At 39.2% G+C, this 26,830-nt stretch overlaps 1 protein-coding gene, 1 long non-coding RNA gene and 1 pseudogene across 4 annotated transcripts in view; 2 read left to right on the top strand and 1 right to left on the bottom strand.

Annotated features, from left to right (window-relative positions):
• LOC139081486 (uncharacterized) overlaps positions 1 to 11,109 on the bottom strand; it is a 79,928-nt gene extending 68,819 nt beyond the window's left edge. Inside the window, exons 1-2 of the long non-coding RNA XR_011536619.1 lie at positions 10,875 to 11,109; positions 3,630 to 3,701 (exon numbers count right to left, since the gene is read on the bottom strand). This is a non-coding gene — a long non-coding RNA (uncharacterized lncRNA). The remainder of the gene's footprint in view (positions 1 to 3,629; positions 3,702 to 10,874) is intronic.
• Positions 1 to 26,830, top strand: part of NUP210L (nucleoporin 210 like) — a 90,791-nt gene that overhangs the window by 61,616 nt on the left and 2,345 nt on the right. For all 3 annotated transcript variants that reach the window (XM_070607399.1, XM_008526903.2, XM_070607400.1), the window contains 20 exons: positions 2,341 to 2,429; positions 2,642 to 2,746; positions 3,054 to 3,155; positions 4,102 to 4,230; positions 4,574 to 4,701; positions 5,587 to 5,719; positions 7,207 to 7,269; positions 7,632 to 7,811; positions 8,185 to 8,265; positions 8,354 to 8,485; positions 11,100 to 11,258; positions 12,193 to 12,284; positions 13,143 to 13,317; positions 14,470 to 14,645; positions 15,145 to 15,362; positions 16,880 to 17,016; positions 20,498 to 20,624; positions 22,647 to 22,796; positions 24,290 to 24,540; positions 25,010 to 25,214. In XM_070607399.1, coding sequence (XP_070463500.1) covers positions 2,341 to 2,429; positions 2,642 to 2,746; positions 3,054 to 3,155; positions 4,102 to 4,230; positions 4,574 to 4,701; positions 5,587 to 5,719; positions 7,207 to 7,269; positions 7,632 to 7,811; positions 8,185 to 8,265; positions 8,354 to 8,485; positions 11,100 to 11,258; positions 12,193 to 12,284; positions 13,143 to 13,317; positions 14,470 to 14,645; positions 15,145 to 15,362; positions 16,880 to 17,016; positions 20,498 to 20,624; positions 22,647 to 22,796; positions 24,290 to 24,540; positions 25,010 to 25,214 — 2,832 coding nt within the window. The remainder of the gene's footprint in view (positions 1 to 2,340; positions 2,430 to 2,641; positions 2,747 to 3,053; positions 3,156 to 4,101; positions 4,231 to 4,573; positions 4,702 to 5,586; positions 5,720 to 7,206; positions 7,270 to 7,631; positions 7,812 to 8,184; positions 8,266 to 8,353; positions 8,486 to 11,099; positions 11,259 to 12,192; positions 12,285 to 13,142; positions 13,318 to 14,469; positions 14,646 to 15,144; positions 15,363 to 16,879; positions 17,017 to 20,497; positions 20,625 to 22,646; positions 22,797 to 24,289; positions 24,541 to 25,009; positions 25,215 to 26,830) is intronic.
• LOC139081484 (cytochrome b-c1 complex subunit 10 pseudogene) lies at positions 9,069 to 9,507 on the top strand (annotated as a pseudogene).

Raw genomic sequence — 26,830 nt, forward strand, 5'->3', positions numbered from 1 at the left:
CCAAAACTAGTCAAGGTAGGCAAGGACCACTCAAGGGCATGGATACCAGCAGGCATGATTCACTGCGGGCCATTAATATAACAGTCTATCACAGATCCATCCCAAAGGTGAAGAAGAAAGTGGTACAAAGGCTAACTTTTAGGTTTTTGGCATGAGCGTTTAGATGGATGGTATAACCATTGAATGAAATAAGAAACACTAGAGAAGGAGGAATAAGGTTTAACCTTTTCCTTGCCCACAAGGAGCTTACACTCAGAGCAAGTTTAAGAGCTTTGCTACAGAACTTGACAACATAATACTAATATGTGTATAATACTATAACACTATAATACAAATAGTATGATACAGTTAGTGTAAAAAATGATGGAGAAGAAAGAGATGCTCCTTATACCCTATACCAGTCAATCACCAGATACCATCAATGTTATCTTCTAAATATTTTTTGGTTTCATCCCTTCCTCTCTAAGTCCATCACTAGTGTCCTTATTACCTCTATCCTGCATTACCAGTTGCTGATTAATTACTGAGTAGCCTCCTAACTGATCTCATTGTGTATCTGCTACTCTCTAATCCATCGTTCACACTACTGTCCGGAATGATCTTTCTAAAGTACAAATCTGAATCTCTCTCTTAAAATTGTTTTTTGGGCTATTATTTACTCAGCTCTTATGACATGCGAGGCACTGCACTAAAAACTTTATGTACGTTTTCTCATGTAATCCTCGTAACAACCATGAGAGAGTAACCTTGTTATCCCCATTATGTAAATTTACTCATTCATTACATGCTTATTGAGTTCTTACTATATTCTAGCTACAGTTTTAGGCCCTGAGATTACAACAGTAAATAGATGCAGCAGCAAGCTCTGTGACAGCAAAGCCTATACTCTTCACAACTGACTTTACTGTCACCATATTGTCTTCAGGGAGTCCGTTTCTTCCAGGATAAAATTCGTATGTTGCAGCTTAACATACCAACCCCTGCCTACTTCTTTGGCTTCACCTCTTATTACCACCCACATATACCCTACATTTTTCTCACAGTCAACAACTTTAGATCCATAGCTATGACAAAGCTTGTCACACCTCTTTCCATTGCGTATGTTGTATGTTCTCTTTTCTCATATCTTCACTGGGCTGAAATCTTCCTCTAGTGATCTGGGAGTTTTCTGTCCCTCTCTATTCTCAATCTAAGGAAAATATTCCTTCTTTGTGCTCTTATATACTCTATATATATGTGCTCTGTACATACTTCTGTAACAGCACTTATCACACTGTATTGCAGGGGTTGGTTTGCCTCTTAGTCGCCGTACTAAGCTGTGGGTTTCTTTGAAGGCAAGGATTGTGTTTCCTACTTCTTCCTCTCTGTATCCTAATTACCTGGCATAGTACCCAGCATATAGCAGGCCCTCAATAAATCTTTATTGAATGAATGAATGGATGGATGTAGCATCATGAGAAAACGCTACACAGATTTAGTCATGATCATGTGTTGAGAATAAAATAAGAATTGACCTGGGGCCGGCCCAGTGGCACAGCGGTTAAGTGCACACATTCCACTTTGGCGGCCTGGGGTTTGCCGGTTTGGATCCCGGATTCAGACATGGCACCGCTTGGCAAGCCATGCTGTGGTAGGCATCCCACATATAAAGTAGAGGAAGATGGGCACGGATGTTAGCTCAGGGCCAGTCTTCCTTAGCAAAAAGAGGACGATTGGCTGAAGATATTAGCAGGGCTAATCTTCCTCAAAAAAAAAAAAAATTGATCTAAGTTGCAGATTTGTCTTAAATTTAAAAAAAGAAAGATAGAAAAAAGAATGAATGGGTAAAGCAGTCAGATTATGGAAGACTTCAAATACTAGTTTAAGGAGTTTGAATTGCTCTAATAAGGAATAGCCATTTAAAATTTCTGAATAAGGGACTGATATATTTACATGTACAAAACAGTTTAGAAGAGTGAAAGGTTCGAAAGGACTATCTCCTTGTTCTCACTGCCATTTTTAAATCAAACAAAAACTTCCCCATACACTGTTGTCAGCCTGTGTTTGGACTCACAGACCAAGGGAGCTGGAAAGAAATTTAGATTTTGCCTGGCCCAATCCCTCATTTAATATAGGAACTGAGAAATAAAGTGGTTGCCCAGGGTCACGCAGAAATATAGTGGCAGAGTCAGCACAAAAACCCAGTTTTTTGTTTCTTGTGTATTTCCCCATTCAGTTTTTTTTTCCTCCTGCAATAAATCACTAGTTGGTAAAAATTAAGGCAGAATTTGGTTTTCTGGAGACACTTTTGTATTCTACATGTCACTGTTTCTCACAGGATATTTTTCTGCACGTCTGCAGGTCATCAGATACTTAAAGTACATCAGTTAAAAGGAACCGTACTCATTGGAGTTAATTTTGTGGGCTATTCAGAGAAGAAAAGTCCAAAGGTAAGTAGAGCTTGTTATATAAGAAATGTAAATTAAATAACTGAAATTTAAGGCTCTTCTTTAAGAGTCATCTATAACTGATGTAAATCTGAGAACTGCACATCTCTATGATTCTGTTACCTTTGCACTTAAAACAGTACTGGCATCTTCTCTCACTAAGCTGAGGAATTAAAAGTTTATATTCACCTTTGTGGTTCTTATTACATTTCTAGGAACTTTTCAACTTGCCCAGATCTGCAGCTGTGGAGCTGCTCCTGGTGGATGATGTAACTGTATTGCCTGAGAATGCCACCATCTATAACCATCCTGATGTGAAGGTAGAAGCTGTATAGGTCTAGTTAAATGGAATCATATTGGAAGGGAGAGTACGAGGTTATTAAAATTAACAGTATAGAAATAAAAAAGCTCACTTATATGTTGAAAATCACTGATACACATATATAATGTATATATAATAATTAGCTGCAATATCCTTAGGACTTATACTTTAATAATATTTTGTCTTTGGTCCATTGACCTTAATCTTTTCATCCCATACTCTTTCTTAGGTAGGTAAAAGTTGTTTTCTTTGAATTATTTATAACCCAGAGGGAATGGAATATTGTTTGTCTGATTTTTCCTTAGGAAATATTTAGCCTTGTGGAAGGATCTGGTTATTTTTTAGTCAACAGCAGTAAGCAGGACATTGTCACTATTACTTACCTGGAAGCAGAAAGCTCTGTCCAGGTGAGTTCTAGAAATATTCCCAGACTGATAATCTCTGGTAAAAACTCATTCTTAGCAGAATGATTGGAAAAATTCCATTGTATGTCTCAAACTTGTTACAAAAGTAACATTTGCCTCTTTTTTTTTTGAACGAGAGGTTTTTTTCTGTAACTAGCTAAATTACTGGGCAATTTTTGGTTCTGGTTGAGCTGACAGTGTAGGAGACATCTATTTATAAAATTTCCATTAAACGAAGGTTCATTTCTGTAAATTTCACAGCACAGAACTATATGAATACTTAGATGTACTGTTGACTTTATAACCTGAGCGTATGGTGTTTTCAGCCAGGATATAACAACTCAAAATATTAACTGACTCTATAGTCCATATGCCAAGTGATTTGCTTTTAGTTGACTTGTAGCAATAAAATAATACCTTACATCAACTATGTATATATTTCCTTTCCTTCTAAGAGCTCAAAGGAATTTAACTTACCTTAGTTGTAATGTTTGTTTTTAAAAGGCGAGATTGAGGCACTATATGGAAAAACATGCAGTTGTGCAGGAGCTATAATGCAAGAATGAAAAACAAAGTATTAGTCCACTCAGTACTTTCTCTCTCCACTGTTGATTGCAACATAAATGGGGTTGGTTTTCTTCATGAAATCCTTTCCCTGTTCATAATTAAGAAGCTGGATATGTATGTTGGATTCTGCTTGAATTCAATCAACTTAAATTCTGCTCTTTATCAGTTAATATTTGTTAAGGGTACATATTTTGCTATTAACTGAAACATCACATTAAGGGTACATATTGTGCTATACCTAAGACACATAATGTCATTTCTCAGAGTTCCCATCAAGAAGGCAGTAATATACTGTATTTTCCGCTTTGGATGAAAATAGTTGCTGTGAGTATGTTTGGAGCATGTTTGCTTCTCTACCCAGCTACCATCTTCTTCTTTCTAGTTAGTTCCTGTACATCCTGGATTTCTCGCCTTGGAGGTCTATGATCTGTGCTTGGCTTTCTTGGGTCCAGCAATGGCTCACCTCAGGGTGTCAGACATACAAGAGCTGGAGCTCGATCTGATTGATAAGGTGAGAGATGTTTGCTTTATCTCATAAATGAAGCAGGCCTCATTCTCACTATCTAGCATCACTTAATATAGTCTCTGCTCAGCTACTGTGTATGTATACCAGGACCTTTGGTAATGTTAATGGAAATGCTTGCCCTTAAAGAACAACATTCCAACATTGAACATGATGAAGAAAATAGAGTGTTAAAGAACAACTTAAAAGAGTACACATAGATTAGGCTTATCTGATCAAAGACTGACCAGGAACATTTAGCATGAATAAAAGTTTGCCACCCTCTAAGAGTTAGACTGTCCTTGGCGAATGAGACACCTCTACTAAAATTACTTTTTTTTTTAACTACTAGGTTGAAATAGGTAAAACTGTGTTAGTAACTGTGAGGGTTCTTGGCTCTTCCAAACACCCATTCCAAAATAAATATTTCAGAAACATGGAGCTCAAACTACAGTTGGCTTCTGCCATCGTCACCCTGACGTGAGTACCATTTCAGTACTTCTTTCTCCCCATGCTTAATAGCATGAGAATCTCCCTCCTGGTAGCCTAGTCAGCTCTCTCTTAGGTTATTTCAGACTTTCTTCTTCACTTTTTTGTCACAGTACCTTTCAGCCCATACTCTCTTCCCATATTCAGCTCTCTACAAAATACCCCTTCCAGATCACCCAAGATATCTTGTTTTCAGGCTATAATCATGTGTCTCATTAATATTTCCATTTTATGAAACTTCTTCTTGGATGATATCCTTTGAGGGTGCTTCAGGCTAGAAGACCTTCAAAAATCCATTTAGAAGCAGAGGCACTGGTATTCCCCTCTGTGAAAGGGGAAATACAGGAATTCCAAGGGAGTTTAGTGTTTGCAATTTTGCCAGTCTATATTTACATTGCTACTTTGGAGCCTTAGAACAAATTTTTGCCCTTCAGGAGCTTCCTGCCATTGCCATGAACTTTGTCTTGACTCTGGAAATTCATTTTCTGGCAGTTCCCTATAACCAGAGTTAAAATGAGCCAAAAATATTAAGCATCTTAAAAAAATGCATAACTGACCACTCTTAAAACTAAATCTTGGGCCAGCCCAGTAGCGTAGTGGTTAGGTTTGTGCACTTTGCTTTGGCAGCCCAGGGTTCACAGGTTCGGATCCTGGGTGGGGACCTACACACACTCATCAAGCCATGCTGTGGCAGCATCCCACATACAAAATAGAGGAAAATTGGCATGAATGTTAGCTCATGGACAATCTTCCTCAAGCAAAAAGGGGAAGATTGGCAACAGATGTTAGCTCAGGGCCAATCTTCCTCACAAAAACAGCAACAACAACAAAAAACCTCAACTCTTTCTCACCTAAAAACTTTCTCATTCATTGCAGGCTAATGGAGGAACAGGACGAATACTCTGAAAATTATATCCTTCGAGCTGTCGCTATTGGGCAATCCACACTTGTGGCCATTGCCAGGGACAAGATGGGGAGAAAATTCACATCAGCTCCTCGGCAAATCGAAGTAAGGAAATTATCTCATCCAAAATTCATACTTCATGTTATTTGGCATTATTTATCTTTTTCTGTTTAGTTTTCACAAGTTGAAAATCATTTGACTGAAAAAACTGATAGTTGTCTAACTCTTGCAACAATACGTAATTTGGTTTTGGTTTTTGTTTTTCTGTGTAAAAGTAATACACTTCTGGGCTGGCCCCATGGCCAAGTGTTTAAATCCGCGCACTCTGCTTCAGTGGCCCGGGGTTTTACCACTTTTGATCCTGGGCACAGACATGGCACTGCTCGTCAAGCTATGCTGAGGCAGTATCCCACATACCACAACTAGAAGGACTCAAACTAAAACTATACAACTGTGTACCGGGGGGCTTTGGGGAGAAAAAGGAAAAGTAAAATCTTTTAAAAAAAAAGTAGGGGCTGGCCCCGTGGCCGAGTGGTTAAGTTCGCGCGCTCCGCTGCAGGCGGCCCAGTGTTTCGTTGGTTCGAATCCTGGGCGCGGACATGGCACTGCTCATCAAACCACGCTGAGGCAGCGTCCCACATGCCACAACCAGAAGGACCCACAACGAAGAATATACAACTATGTACCGGGGGGCTTTGGGGAGAAAAAGGAAAAATAAAATCTTTAAAAAAAAAAAAAAAAAGTAATACACTTCTTGTAGAAAATTTGGAAAGCACAAAAAAATGTAAAGATGCATAATGAAAACAGCCTTTAATTCTACTACTTAGAGGCAAGTATTATTAAGATTTCAGTGTATTTCCTTCACTTTTTTTCCCAATGCATATTTTAACATGGATGAATCATACTGCTTTTTTCATCTTAATCTTATATCAAAAGTATTTTCTTATGTCATTAAAAGCTAATTGTTGGCCATGTGTTGAAAGTTGTTGAAGCTGGGTAATAGGTACCTGAGAGTTTTTTAACTGTTCTCTCTACTTTTATATATGTTTGAAAAAAGTGAAAAACAAAGATAATTGTAAACATAATTTTAATGGCCACTTTTATTCCGGTGAGTGGTTATGTAATAACTTATTTAAGCATTCTCATTTAAGTAATTTAGAATTTTTTGCTATTATAAATAAAATTTGTTTTGTTTTTTTTTTTGAGGAAGATCAGCCCTGAGCTAACATCTGCTGCCAATCCTCCTCTTTTTGGCTGAGGAAGACTGGCCCTGAGCTAACATCCATGCCCACCTTCCTCTACTTTATATGAGGGACACCTACCACAGCATGGCTTGATGAGTGGTGCCATGTCCACACTCGGGATCCGAACCGGCGGACCCTGGACCACTGAAGCGGAATGTGTGCACTTAACCGCTGTGCCACCAGGCCGGCCCCCTAAAATTTGTATTTATAAATAAAATAAACTACATGTCTTTGTATATAACTTCATTTTACATAATTAGGATTTTTTTCCTTAGAATAAGCTGCAGGATCATTTGTTATGAAATCAATTAGTTAGTCACTGTTGTCCTTTTGGTTTTCTCCTTCAAGGTGTTTCCTCCATTCAGACTTGTTCCAGAGAAAGTGACACTGATTCCAACTAACATGATGCAGGTGATCTTAAAGACAGAAAAATAAGATTTACCCTTTCTCCTCATTCTACCTCTGTCCCACCCCAACACACACACACCTCTTCTTACTGGCCTCCTCTTGTCTGTTCCCAGCCAAGTTCAACAGGATCTGATAAAGAACAAAATTACTATTTTCCCTATTCCATGCTGAATGTGGTACAAACTACCTCTTGGAATCCTGTGGATATTTGTAGCATTTCCATTTCTTCTGCATTTGAGTTTATATGGGATATGCTGGTTAGGAAGTGGGGGAAGATGAAGTCAAGTTGCTTGGACAGAATGTTGGGAAAAGAGATGTGACTTCTACCCATTCTCCAGGCATTCACCAGTATGTTTAAATTCCAGGTAATATCCGAAGGTGGCCCCCAGCCCCAATCTATCATTCACTTCTCCATCAGTAACCAGACAGTGGCTGTTGTTAATAGGAGGGGGCAAGTTACAGGGAAGGTGGTTGGCACAGCTGTGGTCCATGGTACCATCCAGACAGTAGATGAAGATACTGGCAAAGTCATTGTGTTTTCCCAGGTATTGATTCTTTGTTCTGCTCTGCTTCTCTTCTTCCTTCTGGGAACCATACTGGGAGGTGGGGGAAGGAGTGGTGATGAGGAGAGTGTTAGCAGCCCAGGAAAACCCTTTCAGTCCCCTCATTTGGCATGCTCCTAACCAGGCATTGGAAATACGTAATCTTTAGTGAAAAACCCACAGAGTACTTGGCATTGCTATAAGACATAGTCCCTATCCTTAAGGAATTATGTAAAGAACAAAAACAAACATATCTATGGTACTTCGTTGTTGTTGAATGCCCCAAACAACAACAAACAAACTATGTATCATAAGCCGTCTGTCCACCTGACACACTCCCTCCTAGTCTAAGCTTGCTCTCCACCCTATTGAGCAGGATGAAGTGCAGATTGAAGTTGTTCAGCTAAGGGCTGTTAGGATCCTTGCAGCTGCAACTCGACTCATCACAGCTACTGAGGTCAGTATGATGACTCTGTTCTGAGTTCATTATTTTTATAATGCCAGCTGGGCAGGATATAAAGCACAAAACCACTTTTTCTTTTCAGATGCCAGTTTATGTCATGGGAGTGACCAGTACCCAGACCCCTTTCTCCTTCAGCAATGCCAACCCTGGGCTCACATTCCACTGGTCCATGAGCAAAAGGGATGTATTGGATCTGGTGCCCAGGCATTCAGAGGTATGAATTTTTTTGTTTATTATATTACCTTAGGGATCTTGATATTAAATTTATTTTATTTCATCATAAGTTTTAGATTGACTCACTTTCTAAACTACACAATATTATTATCTCTTTTTCCTATTGTTCTGTGAACACTAGAAACCTGCAAATCATACCTGGAATTCAAATTTGAGTACTCAGATAACACTATATGATTTTTAATATACTTTGCTGGAAAGAGCTCTTGAAAGCAATGTTTCCTTTACTATTGTATTTGTTGTATTTGTGAGCAGATGACTATGTTACACGAGTAACACATTATGAACATAAAGTATATATACACAGAGTTTAAATATGTAAAATAATCTTTTAACATGTTCAGACACACTTAATTATGTTAATAATCATGTTTGTGCTGCATGATGGGCAGTTGACATTAACAGTAAGAAAGGTAGGGGCCCGCCCCTTGGCCGAGTCATTAAGTTCGCATGCTCTGCCTCGGCAGCCCAGGGTTTCACCAGTTCAGATCCTGGGCGTGGACAGGGTACTGCTCGTCAGGCCATGCTGAAGTGGCATCCTACATAGCACAACCAGAAGGACCTACAACTGGAATATACAACTATGTACTGGGGGACTTTGGGGAGAAGAAGAAAAGAAAAAGGAAGATTGGCAACAGATGTTAGCTTAGGTGCCAAAAAATAAAATAAAAAAAAAAAACAGTAAGAAAGGTGGATGCTGAGGATATTTCTGGGCCTGAGGTACTGGGAGCTTGGGGAGAACTGGATTCCCACTGTGAGCATGTGGGGTGCTGTGGATGCCGTGGGGCTGGTGTGGGCCACCAACTGGCAGCTGATTCTGACTGAGTGCCATATATCAATGGCAGACTTAAGAAGGACTTAATTAAATTGCTCCTCCATGGTTCCCTTTGGTCGTGCCGGCTCCTCCCAATTCAACACCTGCTTCATCTGCAGTGGCTGAAACCCTCAGGATGGACATGGGGGAAAGCCACAGTGCAACCTAAGTCCTTTTATTACTGAAAATAGCTTTGATGTTTTAATACACATAACATTAAACCTTACTCTGAAGCCTGAAAAAGAAAAAAAAAGAAAGATGGATGCTACAAGACAAACTTTACCTAATCATCAGATTGATGTTTTTACCTGATCATCAGTTTGATGGAACCCACCCGAGGTGGTCTGGGGACAGCGGCAGACATGGATAAAGTAGTCTGGGCTTTACCTTAGGAAGTAGGAACCTGACGCCAAGGTACCCAGTAGGTCACAACTCAGTGCCCACAAGAACAAAGAATTAGACCTTGGGAGAGAACAGAGCAGTTACAGGAGCTAGAATCAGTAGGGTATTTCTAGAGCCAGCGAAAAAGCAAAGAGGAAAGGTCTAGAAAAAGTAAAAAATATATATTTGCAATATTTCTAAAAATATCCTAGATCTATAATCTAGGGAAACTCTGATGGTCGGGTCTCCTATCTGTCATGGGCAGAGCCTAGTTATACTTGGAAGTGAGGAGCAATGGAACTGTACTTAGTTTGGAGTTCTGCAGAGGGATTTGGCTTTTTGTCTTGAATAGCAAATAGAGATTATGTGAAAGCAGGGGATGGCTTCAGCCTTAGCATCTGTTGTACTTCTCCTTTCCTCTATTTTCTTCCCTAAAACATCACTCTTTTCTCTAGCAGAAGAAATGATTGAGAGCTATACAAAGATTTTCTTCTGCCTCAGACCCCGCATAGGCAAACTGGGCTATGAAATAGGCAATAGAAAGGTCTCCAATGCCCCACAAGGTAGATTTCCTTCACTGTCATGTCACCATTTAGAGATTCACTTGGCTTAAGCAATTATAAACCACTCGTTCTTTAGCATAAGACTTTCTTCCAGATAACTGATTGAGATCTGTTGAGATTCCACAAAGGAAATGGGAATTTTTATGTAGGGGAGGAGGGAAAGGTGATATTGGAACTTGGGACTCTATGTGAGACAAGAGAGCTAGAAGGAAGATCTTGAGGACTCTGGACAGCAAGAAGGCAGGGGAGATAGGACATGAAGTGAGTCCCCAAAAGGTAGGCAGGTGCCTACTTCAACATTTGCTTTAGTGTTGGCTCTACCTTCCCTATTACCAGAAATTTGTCCAGGTCTAATCCTTATCCAGTCCAGACTAGAATGGTGAGTGAAGCAAGTGGGGAGATAATGAGCCAGTTTTAGCATAGTCCTAAAATAGAAGCTTCCCCTTCTTGTCCTTTTCCTTCCCTGCTACCACTCTGAACTCCAGCAGTAGATTGTCTCCCTTCTCTCCCATCTCAAGTTCTACTGTCTGAACCCAGTTTACAAACCCTTTCCTTCATTTCCATTCTTCTCCTATCAATGAATTGTCTTCGAGATAGCATAAGAATCTTACCAGATTGCCCGAATTTGTTGAGCACTGCAAGCAGAGGTTTACTTCAGGGGTGACTGTGGTGCTGGGAATATGAAAAGAAATAACCATGAAAATAAGCCCTGAAAGTATAGTTCTTCTAGGTAGCTTCTAGATTTCCAAGACTCATTGTCCTTATTGTTATAGCAAAGAGGGAAGGGCACAGTGTTTATTCATGAATATTTCTTAATCCATCCCCTCACTATCTAGGTTTTTCTACAGCTCCCAGCAGAGAATAACTTTGCCATGGTTGTCCACACAAAAGCAGCTGGCCGGACCAGTATCAAAGTCACTGTCCGCCATATGAATAGTTCCTCTGGGCAGTTTGAGGGGAATTTGTTGGAACTATCTCATGAAGTTCAGATCCTGGTAAGGTCCAAACCTAAGTCTTATTTTTGTATATCAAGGAGGTATATAGTCTCTTATTATCCATGAAGAGCTTAGTCCTAATAGAGAAATTGCTAGAGGGATCCCTGGAACAGATTTATAGTTTCTAGATCTTTGTCATTCCTGCTAATTGCCTCTTTATAAGTATTGACATTAGAAACTATAGCACATGCACTCCTCTCAACTCCCTACACAATGAGCGTAGGATATGAACACCACAATAACTAAAGAGGGATGAATTTCTGAGCCATTCTGCCTAACATAGATATTATGATACTTAACTATATTCGTAGGTAGATTGAAATCTAATCCTAACTTCTGGTAAGGTGTAAGAGTATGAATAATTTCTACAGATGTCCTCAGGCTGAAAGCTAAATGGCCCTAATGTTTTTTAGAATTCAAAAGAAAAATTTATCATTTGTGTGGGGCAAAATGTTCCTCTACCTCTGAATATGGGACTTATTTTTTTCTTTTTTTCTCCTTTATTTTGGTTTTCGTTCTCTGAGTCAGTGAGGGGTAGAGGAAAGAACACTTCACTAGGAGTCACTGAATAGTGTCCTTTACTAATTTAATATTATAGGTTCTTTGTTCTCAAATCTCTTTTCAGGTTATCAGAGCTAAAATTAGAAAATTCAAAATTATTTTATACTTAATATCTAAGTATTACAGAGGATGTGGTAAGTGTAAACTTTGTCACATGCCCAGTCCCTTGTGGTCAGAGGTAGGGCTACTATTAGGTTATATATTCTAGAATATCTAGGTTTGTTTTAATTGCCTGCCTCATTTTGGAAAGAAATACTATGGAACAGTAGGCTCAATTGAAGATAGGCAGCCTGTTGATTTGTAGTTTTTCATGTGAGTACAGGTCAGCATTTGTCTTTTCCAGAAATGAGAAAAACATTACTTCTCATTATAGGTGTTTGAAAAACTCCAACTATTCTATCAAGAGTGCCAACCTCAGCAAATTCTGATGCCCATGAATTCTCAGCTCAAACTCCATACCAACAGGTGAGGAGAATGGAGAAGGGCAGGCCAGGTTCCAACTTTACCCTCAGTAAAACATTGCACATGGAAAGAACTATTGCCTTCTAGGTGATTTTTCTAACCCACAATTTTTTTTCAGCTGAGGTGAAATTTATATAACATAAAATTAACTATTTTAAGTGTACTTAAAGTGGCATTTTTTTCATTCACAATATTGTACAACCATCACCTCTATCTAGTTCCAAAACATTTTCATTACCACTAAAGGAGACCCAAATCCATTAAGCAGCTCATCTTTCTCTCATCCTTCTATCTTCCTCTCAGTCCCTGGCAGCCACTAATAAGCTGTTTCTATGAATTTAACTATTCTGTATACTTCATATAAATGGAATCATACAATATGTGATCTTTTGTGTTGGCTTCTTTCAGTTAGATAATGTTTTTGAGGTTCATCTGTGATGTAGCATGTATCAGTACTTCATTCCTTTTTATGACTGAATAATATTCCATTGTATGGCTATAACACATTTTGTTTATCCATTCATCAGTTGATAGACATTTGTGTTGTTTTCACCTTTTAGCTATTGTGAATAGTGTTTCTATGAACATTCATGTACAAGTATTTGTTTGAAAATCTGTTTTCAATTCTTTTGGCCAAATAATTTTTTAATGATAAATGTGTAACAGGATTTGATTTTTAAAGAGATAAGCATAATCCAAAGGCAGACTTTTACCTGAGGAACAAATAAGCACACGACATGGAGAATGGCAAGCAGTTTCTTCAGAGAACAGCCTCTAACAGTGATCCTGGTAACCTCTACTCCTTTCTTTCTGGTCAAACAGAGACCCCAAGAGATGCCACTTGCTCCATTTGTTCCCTAGGGAAGGGGCCGCCTTTGTGAGTTCCCGTGTTCTCAAGTGTTTCCCTAATTCATCCGTCATTGAGGAGGATGGTGAAGGGCTCCTGAAAGCTGGTTCCATTGCAGGTACTGCTGTGTTGGAAGTTACTTCTATAGAACCTTTTGGAGTCAACCAAACAACCATAACTGGGGTTCAGGTGAGTTCAGAACCTTACTCAAAAAAAATAAAAGGAATACCATGGCCTTAACAGGCAGATTTCCTTTTTCAAGAACTAGAAATTTCTCTGGAAGTCAGAAATGAACTGTAAGATAAGAGGACAATCTTGAAATGGTTATAAACCACAAAATTAAAGTGGACTTTAGAGTCCTTGTTATAAAAGGGATTAGCTTCAAATTGGTATGATTGTCTTCTGAGAAGCTTTGGTAAAAGGCTTGGTGTGGGATAACTGTAGAACTATTACTATCAATATTAGGCTTTGTTATTAGAATAAAAAATTAAAAATTAGAAGACACTTTAGAGGTAAGTTAGTCTAACACAAAAAAAAAAGAAAAAATTTTTAGGCATTAAACACCTGGTATGTTCCAGTCACTATGTTGGTCCTTTTGTGTATATTAACTCTTTCAACTACCACAAAAACCCTATGAGGCAGGCATTATTATCCTTATTAAACTGATAAGAAATCTGAGCTCTAGAATGGTTAAATGAAGTGAAGAAATGATGAAGCTAGGATTCAAAACTGGACTTCTCTTACTGTATCATAGCTTATCTCTTGCAGTGTGAAAACACAATCTATAATATTTTTGATAAATGATCAATTATTTAATAATAAATATTAGGGCTGGACCCGTGGCTGAGTGGTAAAGTTCACAGGCCCCCCTTCAGCGGCCCAGGGTTTCACCAGTTCAGATCCTGGGCATGGACATGGCACCACTCATCAAGCCATGCTGAGGTGGCGTCCCACATAGCTCAACCAGAAGGGCCTACAACTATGTACTGGGGGGCTTTGGAGAGAATAAAGAAAGAATTAAAAAAATAAAAGATAAGCTAATAACAAAATAAAAAATAAATGATAATAAATATTAAACACTCTGTACAAAATAGATGAATTGCGGTCCTTTCCTCAAAAAGCTCCAGCTTCTCTTAACATTCCCACAGCTTCAGTAATTAAAAAGCCATTTCCTGTACTGTCACATTTCTTTTTCACTCTGAATTAAGTCATCTCAAAACAAGAGCTGTTTCCTACAAAAGAGGAACATCATTTTTATCATTGATTATAAATCTCAGAATATGGCCACAGCTCTTCTCCAACACATCCTTTACTGTACCAGTGGGTTTTTGTCTCGCACAGGTAGCACCAGTGACATACCTGCGAATGAGCAGCCAACCCAAGCTATACACAGCCCAAGGAAAGACCCTATCAGCCTTTCCCTTGGGCATGTCTCTCACCTTCATTGTTCAGTTTTATAATAGCATCGGAGAGAAATTCCACACACACAATACCCAGCTTTATCTGGCTCTGAACAGGTATGGAAGTCAAAGGAATGGTGCTGATACTGTGGTAGGTATCTTGCAGATTAGACTCGTATTATATAGCAGCTCCAGTAAATTCCTCTCGCGTTCTGCACTTGGCATCCATCTTTCTTTCATTGAGATGGGGAAAAGACCAGAATGGTATTAGTTGTTCAATGAAAAAGAATTTCAGGATGTTTTGAATCTGTCAAGTCCTAGTTTACAGAAAGCTCCCATAGGGAGCTAACTGGAGCATTACTATCAAAATAACATGCTGGAAAAACAATCTTTTTCATTAAAAAAAAAAAAAGCCTTACTGGGCACTATATATAAGAAGGTAAATAGATCTGATTCCTGGCTCCTAGTTGCTTACTCTCCATTGTAGAATTCCTTCTGAACTTTTGAGCTGTGGAATATAAATGTTGTGATAGGGTCAGCCCCCAGAACTGTTTTCTAACTATTGTCTCTTTTCAGAGATTTCTACCTTTCATGTAAACCTTTCATGTACTTTCAGAGATGACCTGCTGCTTATTGGACCAGGGAAAAGGAACTATACTTACATGGCCCAGGCTGTGAACAGAGGGGTGACACTTGTGGGGCTCTGGGACCGGAGACATCCAGGCATGGCAGATTATATTCCTGTTGCTGTAGAGCATGCCATTGAGCCAGACACCAAGCTTACCTTTGTCGGAGATGTCATCTGCTTCAGTACTCACCTTCTCAACCAGAACGGTCTGGCTACCTTCCCTTTCTCAAACTCACAACTGACAGGATTAGAAAGCAACTCATCCCTTAGAGGATTTTTTCCAAATTATCTAAAACCTTTCTCTAAGAAAGAAAACACTTGTGTGTGTTTTAATATTTTTCACATAATTCTCAGTTAATGCCCATTTCTCTCAACAGCCAGCCAATTAGAAGTAAGCCAGTAATATTTATCAAGTGCCTATTGAATGCATAGCTGTATGTAGTCTATATGTAGACAGCGTAGTGTATGATGCCTTCTCCCCCATTCCCAGCTTCTGAAGGAAGGTAACTGCTAAATTGAAGGGCAGTAAAGGATGAGATAAAAGGAAGGAAAGCACAATACAACCTTAGTTCTAAGAACCAATTGTGTGTACACTGTTTGCTAGGCACATTTGAAGGCCTAACTCCTACATATATTATCACTGTAATAAGGTTTGGCCTTGTACTGGGTAAACTCTACTGGTCAGCAGAGCGTTTCTGTTCTAAGATGTACTGTTGAGTTAAAGAAAATCAGTCTTTGGTTAGGAAATGAGTGTTAGTTCTTTGGGCTTATAGACAGCATATACCAAGGTGGTATGCACTGACTGGTTGTATACATCCAAATAATCCATCCAAGTAAGACTGGCTGGGGTAGTATGTGGCTTTGGCTTTGCATTCTCTTCTGGGACTGTGGATACATGTGTTTGGGTAAAGTGATGTAATGTTGGACCTGACTTGAGCATTAACTGTATATTTTGGACTTGATACAAAGGGAGCTCTATTAAGCCTAGGTCAAATCCTCCAATCCTGTGATTTGCAAAGAACTACTACTAATGTGTAATCCAGGGCCAGTGAGCTAACTCTGCTTTAAGGTTGACAATCAGAGTTACAATCCCATGATTGTTAATCTCTTGTCAATGAAGCAGAGGCTTTTTTAACTCTCTTTTGCTAGGTTTTGTCAGGATTGTCCCTGTCTTCCATTCTGGAATTTTTGGGGCATCCCATATCTACACCACTTTGGATGAGGAAACAAAAGGGCCACATGCCAGGATCAGTAATCTAACCTAACCTTTGGCATTCCTCTGCCACCTTGAGACTTAAGCCAAAGTAAACAAATCCTCTCTCCTGCCAGTTGTCACTTTCTTGCAGTCTTCCTGCTGGTATCAATCAGTAGCTCAAAGCAGATTCATCCTTAGCAGTGTCTAAACAAAGTTTAATCAGAGTTATCCCTGTGTATAAAAAGAGTTTTTCTTTTTCCTATGGAGGAATAGTTACATTCTTCAACTAAGTAACTCCTTTTATGATTCTGAAGGTCAGTAGTTCTTATTTTATTTTGCTGGCATGATATATGAAGGGGAGCCTGACATTCAGAAAAAACAAAGTTATCCTCAGAGCTGGGTGTTCCTCCTGGGAAGAGATATCTGTATACTTGAATGGTCTACTGATTTGGTTTCTGAGTAGGGTCAGAGTGATCATCAATTTATATCAAAGGTAGAAGCCAAGTGCTTTCTCTTATCTTTCCCTAGGTGAACCTGGGATATGGATGATTTCTGCTGACAATATTTTACAAACAGACATTGTCACTGGGGTTGGAGTGGCCAGGAGTCCAGGAATAACAACAATCTTTCATGACATCCCAGGAGTGGTGAAAACATATCGAGAGGTAAACCTAATGATACCAGGGTTGAAGAAACTAGGGTGACTATTTCCATATATGGGAATATGCATATAGAAAAGACATCCTAGGAAAAGAAATATACTCATGTATCAGATATAAAACCAGTCAACAAACTTTACTGAAACATAAAGGTAAACAGTGATTAGGATTCTTGATCAGAAGTATGACTAGTCTGATTTATATTCTAAAATATCACTGTGGCTACAGGTTGGTACTAGACGTAGGGGCAAGGGTAGAAGCTGAGAGACCAGTTGGGAGGCTATTACTGCAATAACTCAGGTGAGATATGATGGTGGACCAGGGTGGTAACAGAAGAGGTGGTGAGAAGTTGATCAGATTCTTAATATGTTTTATAGGTAGAGCCAATAGAATTTCCTGACAGATTATATGTAGCATATGAGAGAATAAAGAATGACTTAACCTTATTTTTTTTTTTTTCGCTTGAGGAAGATTAGCCCTGAGCTAACATCTGTACTAATTTCCTCTATTTTATATGTGGGTCACCACCACAGCATGGCTGAGTGGTGTAGGTCCATGCCCAGGATCTGAACCCACGAACCCAGGCCACCAAAACAGAGCATGCCAAACACAACCACTGTGCCATGGGGCCGGCCCCTTAGGTTTTTGATTAAATAATTAAAAGGACAGAGTTGCCATCAACTGAAATGGGGAAGACTGTAGATGGAACAGTTCTGAAGAGAGCAGTCAGTTTTGGACATGTAAAATTGGATGTCTATTAGATGTCAAATGGATATGTTGAAGTAGCTGGATATAAACGTCTGGGAGTCCATGGCATAGAGATGATATTTAAAGCCATTAGATCACCAAGAGAATGAGTATAAATAGAGGAAAGAACCAAGAACTAAGCTCTGGGGGCACTTCAATATTAAAAGCTCTGAGAGAAGAAGAACCAACAAGAGAGACTTGTAAGAAACAACCAGTGAAGTGGGAGTAAGACCCATAGATTCTGGTGTCCTGGAAGCCAAGTGAAGAAAGTATTTCAAGGATGGAGGGGTGATCAACCACGTCAAATGCTACTGATAGGTCAAGTAAGCTGAAAACTGAGCTGATGGTTTTTGCAATATGGAGACCCGTGACTTGTTGAGTAGCTTCAGTGGAATGATGGGAGTGAAAGTTTGATTGGAGAATTGGAAAGGAGGCCTTGAAGACAGTAGATATTAGATAGCTCTTCAAGTAGTTGGAGTCGAGTTTGTTTTGTTGATTATGTTTTTTAAATGGGAGAAATAATGACTTAGGAATGACTCACTAGAGAAGGGAAATTTGATGTAGGAGTAGGGAGAATGGCTGGAGTGATATTCTTGAGGAGGTGAGATGGGTGAGTAAGTGAAGAGGGTGGCTTTATGAAGCCTTTTCTATTTCCCCCTTAAACACATGAAGTGTCTCCTTCCTCTGTACCCAAAGAACTTGTTTGTTCCTCTTTCCATTCCTCAAATGTAACAGCTATCATTTTTTGAGCATCTACTATGGAATTGTCACTTTGCATCTATTTTTTTTTAATTTTGATTTTACATCCAGTACAATTAACATTTTTAATCTTTACAACCCTGCAAAGTAAAGTGTTATCCCAATTTTATAGATGAGTAAATTGCCTAATAAATGCTCACATGATATCTGGTACCTTCTTTTAAGGAGCTCACATCTAGTGGTGACATAATTACATATAGATGGCATAAATAACTACAACATAATTGATCAGTGCTTTACTAGTGATATGTCAGAAATGCTCTTAGAATACAGATGAAAGTCACTAATTCTGCCTAGACATTAAGGCTAAATTTTCCAGAGGTGACATTTAAACTGAGTCTTGAGGATTAGGAATTTGTCTGGCAGAAAAAGGGAAGAAGGCTTTTTAGACTAAAGGCATAGATGAGCAAAGGCAAATGAAAGTATACGTTGTGTTTGAAGACTACTAAGTAAATTAGGGTGACTTCAGCAAGTTTATAAGGGTAGAGAGGGAAAAATTGGATAACATCCAAAGAGAATGTGTATCATGAGCAGATAAGAGGGTTGAGGACAGAGGTAGCATGAGAAGACAACCAGAAAAGAGATAGGGAAGGGTCTAGGTCTAGAAAAGCAAGGAGAAACGGCATCACAAAAGGCAAGGGAGGGAACGGGCTATGGTGTCAGAAGCTACAGAGCTCAAAAGGTCACTTATATTCCAGTTTGTGTATCCCGTACAATCTTCATTTAATTATTTACTAATAGCAGACACTCACTAAGCCCTGTTATGTGTCAGCGATTGAGTTAGGCTCTGGAAATACAAAGATGAAGAAGACAAAACTCCTCTCCTCACTGAGCTCTTAACGTTAACAAACTTGGTTTTAAGTGTCCTTGAATATTTGAAAAAACACATTATGGTAGTGCTGAGGAGACTGGACAGTATATTGCATTTAAATTGAAGATATTAGTGCGGAAAGGAGTCATCATTATCATCATCTCTCATTGTAATCATTAAGCACTTATAAGCACTTATTAGTTTATAAGCTGAAGAACTTATAAACTAATAGGAGGGGCTGGCCGAGTGCTTAAGTTCACACACTCTGCTTCAGCAGCCCAGGGTTTCGCTGGTTCAAATCCTGGGTGTGGACATGGCACTATTCATCAAGCCATGCTGAGGCGGCATCCCACATGGCATAACCAGAGGTACTCACAACTAGAATATACAACTATGTACTGGGGGACTTTGGGGAGAAGAAGGAAAAAAAAAGATGATAGCAACATTTGTTACCTCGGGGGCCAATCTTTAAAAAAAAATTTGTAAAAAGAAACTAATAGGAGAGATTTTAACAAGTAAAAAATACCTACGGGGCCAGCCCAGTGGTGCAGTGGTTAAGTTCGTGTGCTCCGCTTCAGCAGCCCGGGGTTCAAGGATTTGGATCTCAGGTGTGGACCTACATACCACTCATCAAGCCATGCTGTGGTGGCGTCCCACAAACAAAATAGAGGAAGATTGGCACAGATGTTAGCTCAGAGACAATCTTCAGATTGGCAATAGATGTTAGCTCAGGGCCAATCTTCCTCAACAAAAAAACAAGAACAAAAAAAACACCCTACAATATAAGGCAGAACATTACAAGAATACTGAGAGAAGCAAAGTACTTTGAAGTTTCAGAAAAGGTTGAGATTATATGCAACTAAACAGAGAGAGAGAAAACTTTCTAAAGAAAGTTGCAATTGTCTTCAAAGGCATTTTAATATGGAGTCATACAAGTGGAAGGTATGTCAGAAGGAAAAATAGACAAAGACCTCCTTTTAGGAAAAAGTGTTATTTTCTTCTCAAAAGTGAACAATTTTGTGGTTCTCAAATAAGTGATCACTAGAAGGGCAATTTGCATTTGTGTGAAATAGATGCTTTTGGTTAAATAATTTATGAGGGGTGGAGAGGGAGAGAATTAAATTCTTAGGGAACTTACGTATCTAAGATTTTCCTTTGGTTTGCTGACAGGTGGTGGTCAATGCATCATCCAGATTAACACTCAGTTATGACCTCAAGACCTACCTCACCAATACCCCCAATTCAACTGTGTTCAAGCTCTTCATCACCACTGGCAGAAATGGTGTCAATCTTAAAGGTTAGGAATCTCATTATAGGTCTAGGTGATTTTCCTCATCTTTCCCATCTTCCCTCAATTCACTTATCCCGTTGGATTAGCAATCCAAGTTTCCTTTCACTTCAAAATTGACTCCACCCTAACAAATAAATCATTGAGAGCTATGAAACCTCAGAAATTATGACTGGATTAAGGTTTTGAAATAGGCTCAACCTCGTCACTATTTTCTTTCTAGTTATAACCCTGCCTGAAAACAGGAAGTGGCCTAGACCAGGGATTTCCAAACATGGCTAACTTTCAAGGTTGCCCAAGGAAATTTTTAGAAAATAGATTCTTAGGCTCCATCCAGAGATTTAATAAGTTTGAGACAGGGCCTACGATTCAGTTCTTTTAAAGGTTCCCCATAGTTGAGAATTGTTAGACTAGGTGACATCTGAAATGTTACTTGCTCAGCAAATTTGCCTTGTGTATTCTTGTTTCTCTTTTTGTTCTGTATTGGGCTATGATTTGCTGTCCAAAAAAAGGGGAAGAAAGAAAACTAAAACACAAGAAGCTCCTAATAGATTCCAGATGCTATGTTAGGAATTTTTATGTATTTTAACTCATTTAACAATCTCATCATGTAGTTATTATTATTTAAAAGATGGGAATACCGAGTCTACGAGCAAGTAACTTGTACAAGGTAACAAGTTACAAGTTAGTGGCAGAAGTGGTAGACATGTCCCTCTCCAAAGTTCATGTACATTCTTTTATTCCCTTTTTTTCCCTAAAGAAAGAATAAACTTGAGATCTTTTTTTTTTTCAGTCAAGAGAACACTCAAAACCAAGCAGAGAAATCCAGAATATAATTACTATCTATAAAACTTAAGACAATTTTAACTCTGTCCTTTTGTCCTTTAGTTTTTAAGCACTTAACATATTTTCTTTTCATATTAGATACTTAATCTTACAAATACAATCTAAGTGTGTATAAATAGGAATATTTGAATCTTTAAATTTTCCAGGTTCTTTTACAAAGCACTAAATGTTTCTTCATAACATATTCACTCACTGTTGTCTACCTTATGATTTTACAGACAGACTGCAATTTTTTCCCTGCAGAATTTTTCCTAAACCCCAACTTACTATGAAATCTCATGAAACAGTTCCTTTGACATTGCTGATAGTCTCCAAAAGATGAGAATGGTCACTGGACTGTTGGTAATTGAGAAAGAGCTTCAGCAAACTGAGACCATTAAGAAACTGTACAGGGGAAAATCTTAACAGGACACTAATTCCTATTTAATCTAGAATGCTATCCATTGCAGCTGACCCAACCATGGCGCCAGTTCATTTCTTGCTGGCTATGTGGCTCCTGTTTAAGGCACCACTTGTAAGGAAATTCTAGAGATCTTTGACTTGAATCATACTGCAATTGATTATGGAAAACAAACCTTCCAAGACTTAAAAGCTACCTCACAACTGTAATGCTTTGATTTCTAATAGATGCCCAATTTCCCTGTCATCTGTCTTATTCCCACTGATGAATTCCAAAAACCTTTGAAAGAGGAACCCACCTACGATATTAATAATGGAAGTCCCACTATACTCATTCACAAACTAGCAGAGGCAGGGTCTTACACTATTCTTTCACCTTGACTATATCAGGAGCCAACAGAGCTGGCAAGTAGACAGCTGTAGCAAGCCAAGCAGAACTGATCCTGTTTCTTGGTTTTTTTAGATACCAATCTGCCTGTATATAATGGTCCCCCCTTTCACAAATACTTTTTTTTTTTTAAGATTTTATTTTTTTCCCTTTTTCTCCCCAAAGCCCCCCAGTACATAGTTGTATATTCTTCGTTGTGGGTCCTTCTAGTTGTGGCATGTGGGACGCTGCCTCAGCGTGGTCTGATGAGCAGTGCCATGTCCGCACCCAGGATTCGAACCAACAAAACACTGGGCTGCCTGCAGCGGAGCGTGCGAACTTAACCACTCGGCCACGAGGCCAGCCCCTCAGAAATTCTTGTTAGTGACAAAGCTATTTACCTCTTTTCTGCTTATCAGGATCCTGCACCCCAAGTCAGGCCTTGGCCATTACAAGAATACTGCTTCCAGAGACCCTCATGCTGTGCCATGTACAGTTCAGTAATACTTTGCTAGACATTCCAGCAAGTAAAGTCTTTCATGTTCATTCAGATTTCAGCATGGAGAAAGGTAGGTTCCACCAGGTGCATGTAGCTTCCCCCTTATTTTCACATTTGTACAACTGTCACTTTCTTATTGGACTTTCCAGTTTCATCTGCTATATCACTATGGAATCTTTCTCAATCCACATTTTCATTCAGTCCATTCAACAAACTTTTAACACGTCTCTATAACACCTTGTGCTTTTCTATTATAATTTACTATTTCCTTCATTAATCCCTGTTATCTCTGTGAGGGCTTGGATTATGTCTCATTCATCTTTTATCCCCAAGAAGTAGCACAGTGTTTGAATGTTTGTTGTTGAACTTAAGGATATTCCAAGCAGAAGAATAGCATTAATAAGTGGAACGTGGAAATACGTACAATGTTGGGATAACTTTATATAAATCAACCGATCTAAAATGAGAGGATTCATGTCAAACGTAACTAGGATAGAGCTATATCATGGGAGAGCTTCCGCTCAACTGCCAGGCAGTTTCAGTGTTATGGGTAAAGAGCAACCACTGAAGGAAGCTTCATTTAGCAAACTGTTGAGCACCAAATAGAATGCCTGGTACCATGACAGGCACTGGAGGTACAAAGAGAAGTAAGACAAGGCTTTTAACTCTGGTACTGCACAGGGTGATTAGTTATAGAATAAAGATATGCATGTGACACTTGAATGACAGAAAGAAAAGAGTATCTACATCAAACCTGAGGGTTAAAGTAAGGTTTTACAGAGGAAATGACCTTTAGAAGGAAGACTAGGAATGAGGTAGATATGAAGAGAACAGGACATTCCAGGCAATATAGAGCCCTGGAGAAGTTTTCAAAAACAAGATGAAAGCAGTTTCAAGGTATCTAGTGGCAGTATACGGAATGGGTAAGAAAGAAGACTGGGAGGCATGGAGACTCATAAATGGAGCCATTGCAATAAGCCAAGCATGAACTGATGAGGGTCTAGACGAGGATACTAAGAGAGGAGGCAGACGTCAGAGGCATTTCAAAGGCTGAGTCAGCAAGCCTTGGAGAATGACCGGATATAGGAATGAAGGAAAGGATGTCAAAAGACAGCTGAGGTGCCTTCTGTGTGGGTAACTAGAAAAACAATACTGTTGACAGAAGTAAGGCCATCACGATGTGGTTTGATAGAGAAGTGATTACACCATGTTCAAAGCTTGCCTTTCTTTCACAAACCCTTTTCTGATCTCAGCAACTCTACTTCGTTCTATATCCACTAAGTTCCATTTTCACTATATTATTTAATACTCCCTGACATGTTGATTTACCAATAATGGTATTCTTAAGCAACAAGTTCACTTGTGGGTTTTCTGGGATTGTTTTCTTTTTCTTTGGTATCCTACCCTATTGGGGATACAAGACTGCTAATACTGAATACTCAAAACTGAGTTCACATTTTCTTTAAAATTTGCATGTTAAATTTGCATTTCCTTCCTATCCTAATTCAGTTAGCTCAGTAGAGCCTTTGAACCTTCCTGCTTGGTTTTTTCTCTTTTTTTCAGGGGTTTATGTCTGCCTAATCAAGGTTCGACCCCAGTCAGAGGAGCTGCTCCAGGCCCTCAGCATGGCTGACACCTCAGTCTATGGGTGGGCCACACTAGTCAGTGAACGCAGCAAGAATGGAATGCAAAGAATCCTCATTCCTTTCATCCCAGCCTTTTACATCAACCAGTCAGAATTGGTTTTTAGACACAAACAAGACATCGTGGAGATAAGAGTACTGGGAGTGGATACAGTTCTTGAGAAGCTAGAGGTATGTTAAGGACTGAACCAAAACAGAACAAATCAGGGTTTCGAAAAAGAGATTTTTCATTCCCAGTCCAAGGGTAAAGGAAAGTTACTGAATGCCTCAATAAAATTCACCATAGGAAATTCTTAAACAGAATGAAGAAAATCTGTCCCCTTTACAACGCCGGGGGGGCTCCCACAGTCCAAAATCTAGGTCAGGAGCTTGTCAATCTGGAAGATAACACCAGTGCTATCTTAAAACAATCTTCAGAATTCTAGTTTAAAGCTTTTTTGAAGCCTATTTTATTCTCACAGATCATTTGCTTCCCTTATCCTTCAAAACACCTAAGTATGAAAAAGTAAATGACATTGTCAGACAGCTAGCTAGAACTAGAAATCCACGTGTCTTGCTGTATATGTTTAAAATTGGAATGTATTGATACAAAACTGATTTTTTGTCTTTCAAACAAGTGCCATTTTATCTTTTCTCCAAGGTCTTCCCCAGCTCTCCAGTTCTAGTGGTCTCTGGCCATAGGCACTCTTCCCTCATGCCTGGCCTGGCCATCTACCCTGTAAGAGTAGTCAACTTCACTTCCCTCCAGCAGATGGCATCACCTGTTTTCATCAATATTTCCTGTGTGCTCACCAGTCAAAGAGAGGCTGTGCTAGCGAGAGCTGTGAAGGATAAGTCTGGTGCAGGTGAGCATGGGAGGCTCCTATTTTTAATCTAGAGGAGGAAAGAAGACAGAATGTATCACCCACAATTTAGTTAATGGGAAACATTCAGCCACTTGACCAAGATTACTCAAACTGGCATGGATCTTTATATTCCAAGCCTACTCAAAATAGAACGTTCTGGTAGCTTTTTTATCATTAGATGGATGCTACACTTAACTTACATATTTAAGAATATGTCAGTTTTGGGGCTGGCCTGGTGGTACAGCAGTTAAGTGCGCACATTCTGCTTTGGCAGCCCGGGGTTCGCCGGCCTGGATGCTGGGTGCGGACATGACACCGCTTGGCAAGCCATGCTGTGGTAGCCATCCCACATATAAAGTAGAGGAAGATGGGCATGAATGTTGGCTCAGGGCCAGTCTTCCTCAGCGAGGAGAGGAGGATTGGTGGCAGATGTTAGCTAAGGGCTAATCTTCCTCAAAAGAAAAAATTTTTTTAAATAATGTCAGTTTAACATAAGCTTGTCAGCTTCATAAGTGTACTACTTATCCTATTTTAAACCTCTTGATAAGTGTTTCATTTTCTTCTAAAGTATTTAGCATGTCTTTTTGCATCAGGCAATGGGCAAATGGTGATAACCCTAGAATCAAGACTTAGCTTTCCAAAATCCTGATTCCAGCCATTACTCAGTTTAGAAATGATGCCAGGTTCGGGTGGGATGGGAACAAAGTTATGGAAACAGGTGCTAGGAAAGCCAGAGAACCATCCCGCTTATATTTGTCACTTACATTTGCTCATCCCTCAATGGAGACAGTCTTTATCTTTATTAGGAATTAGACTGAACCCTAGTACATGTCCTAATGGGAGAAAGGTTTTTATTTTTATGTGCAATTGATATGTACTGGTCAATAAATATCTTAAGCACATTTATATGCATTTTATTTTAATTCTCATAACTCTAAGGAGGTAGAGGTTTTTCCCTTTTAAAGAGTTGAGGAAATTGAGATGTTCAAGGTTCCATCACTAGAAAGTGTGCAACTCCCATCTGTACTCTTCCTACTAGAGCAGTTGTTTTTTTTTTTAAGATTTTATTTTTTTCCTTTTTCTCTCCAAAGCCCCCCAGTACATAGCTGTATATTCTTCGTTGTGGGTCCTTCTAGTTGTGGCATGTGGGACGCTGCCTCAGCGTGGTTTGATGAGCAATGCCATGACCATGCCCAGGATTCGAATTAACGAAACACTGGGCTGCCTGCAGCCGAGCGTGCGAACTTAACCACTCGGCCACAGGGCCAGTCCCTAGAGCAGTTTTTAAATCTAGGGTCATGGATCTCCACAAGGGTCCATGGATTGAATTCAAGGTGTCTATTACCTTGACTGGTAAAAAAAATTGAATCTTATGTTCAATTAACCTCTAACTGAAGGTTAGCATTTGATTATGAATATAGGCAACAAACTATAGTAGTATCAGCAGTATGTGTGACTTTGTCACCAATGGAATCCAAGTGTTTTCATATTCCAGTTGTCACATCTCAAAACATTTCACTTCAAAATTACAGTAGTTGTCACCCCTAAAGCTATATACTTTTCTGTCACTAAAGCACACATACTACTGTATCAAAACTAGGCCTTTTAACATTTTG

Source organism: Equus przewalskii, unplaced genomic scaffold (genome assembly GCF_037783145.1).
Source record: "Equus przewalskii isolate Varuska unplaced genomic scaffold, EquPr2 ChrUn-10, whole genome shotgun sequence".
NCBI lineage: Eukaryota > Metazoa > Chordata > Mammalia > Perissodactyla > Equidae > Equus > Equus przewalskii.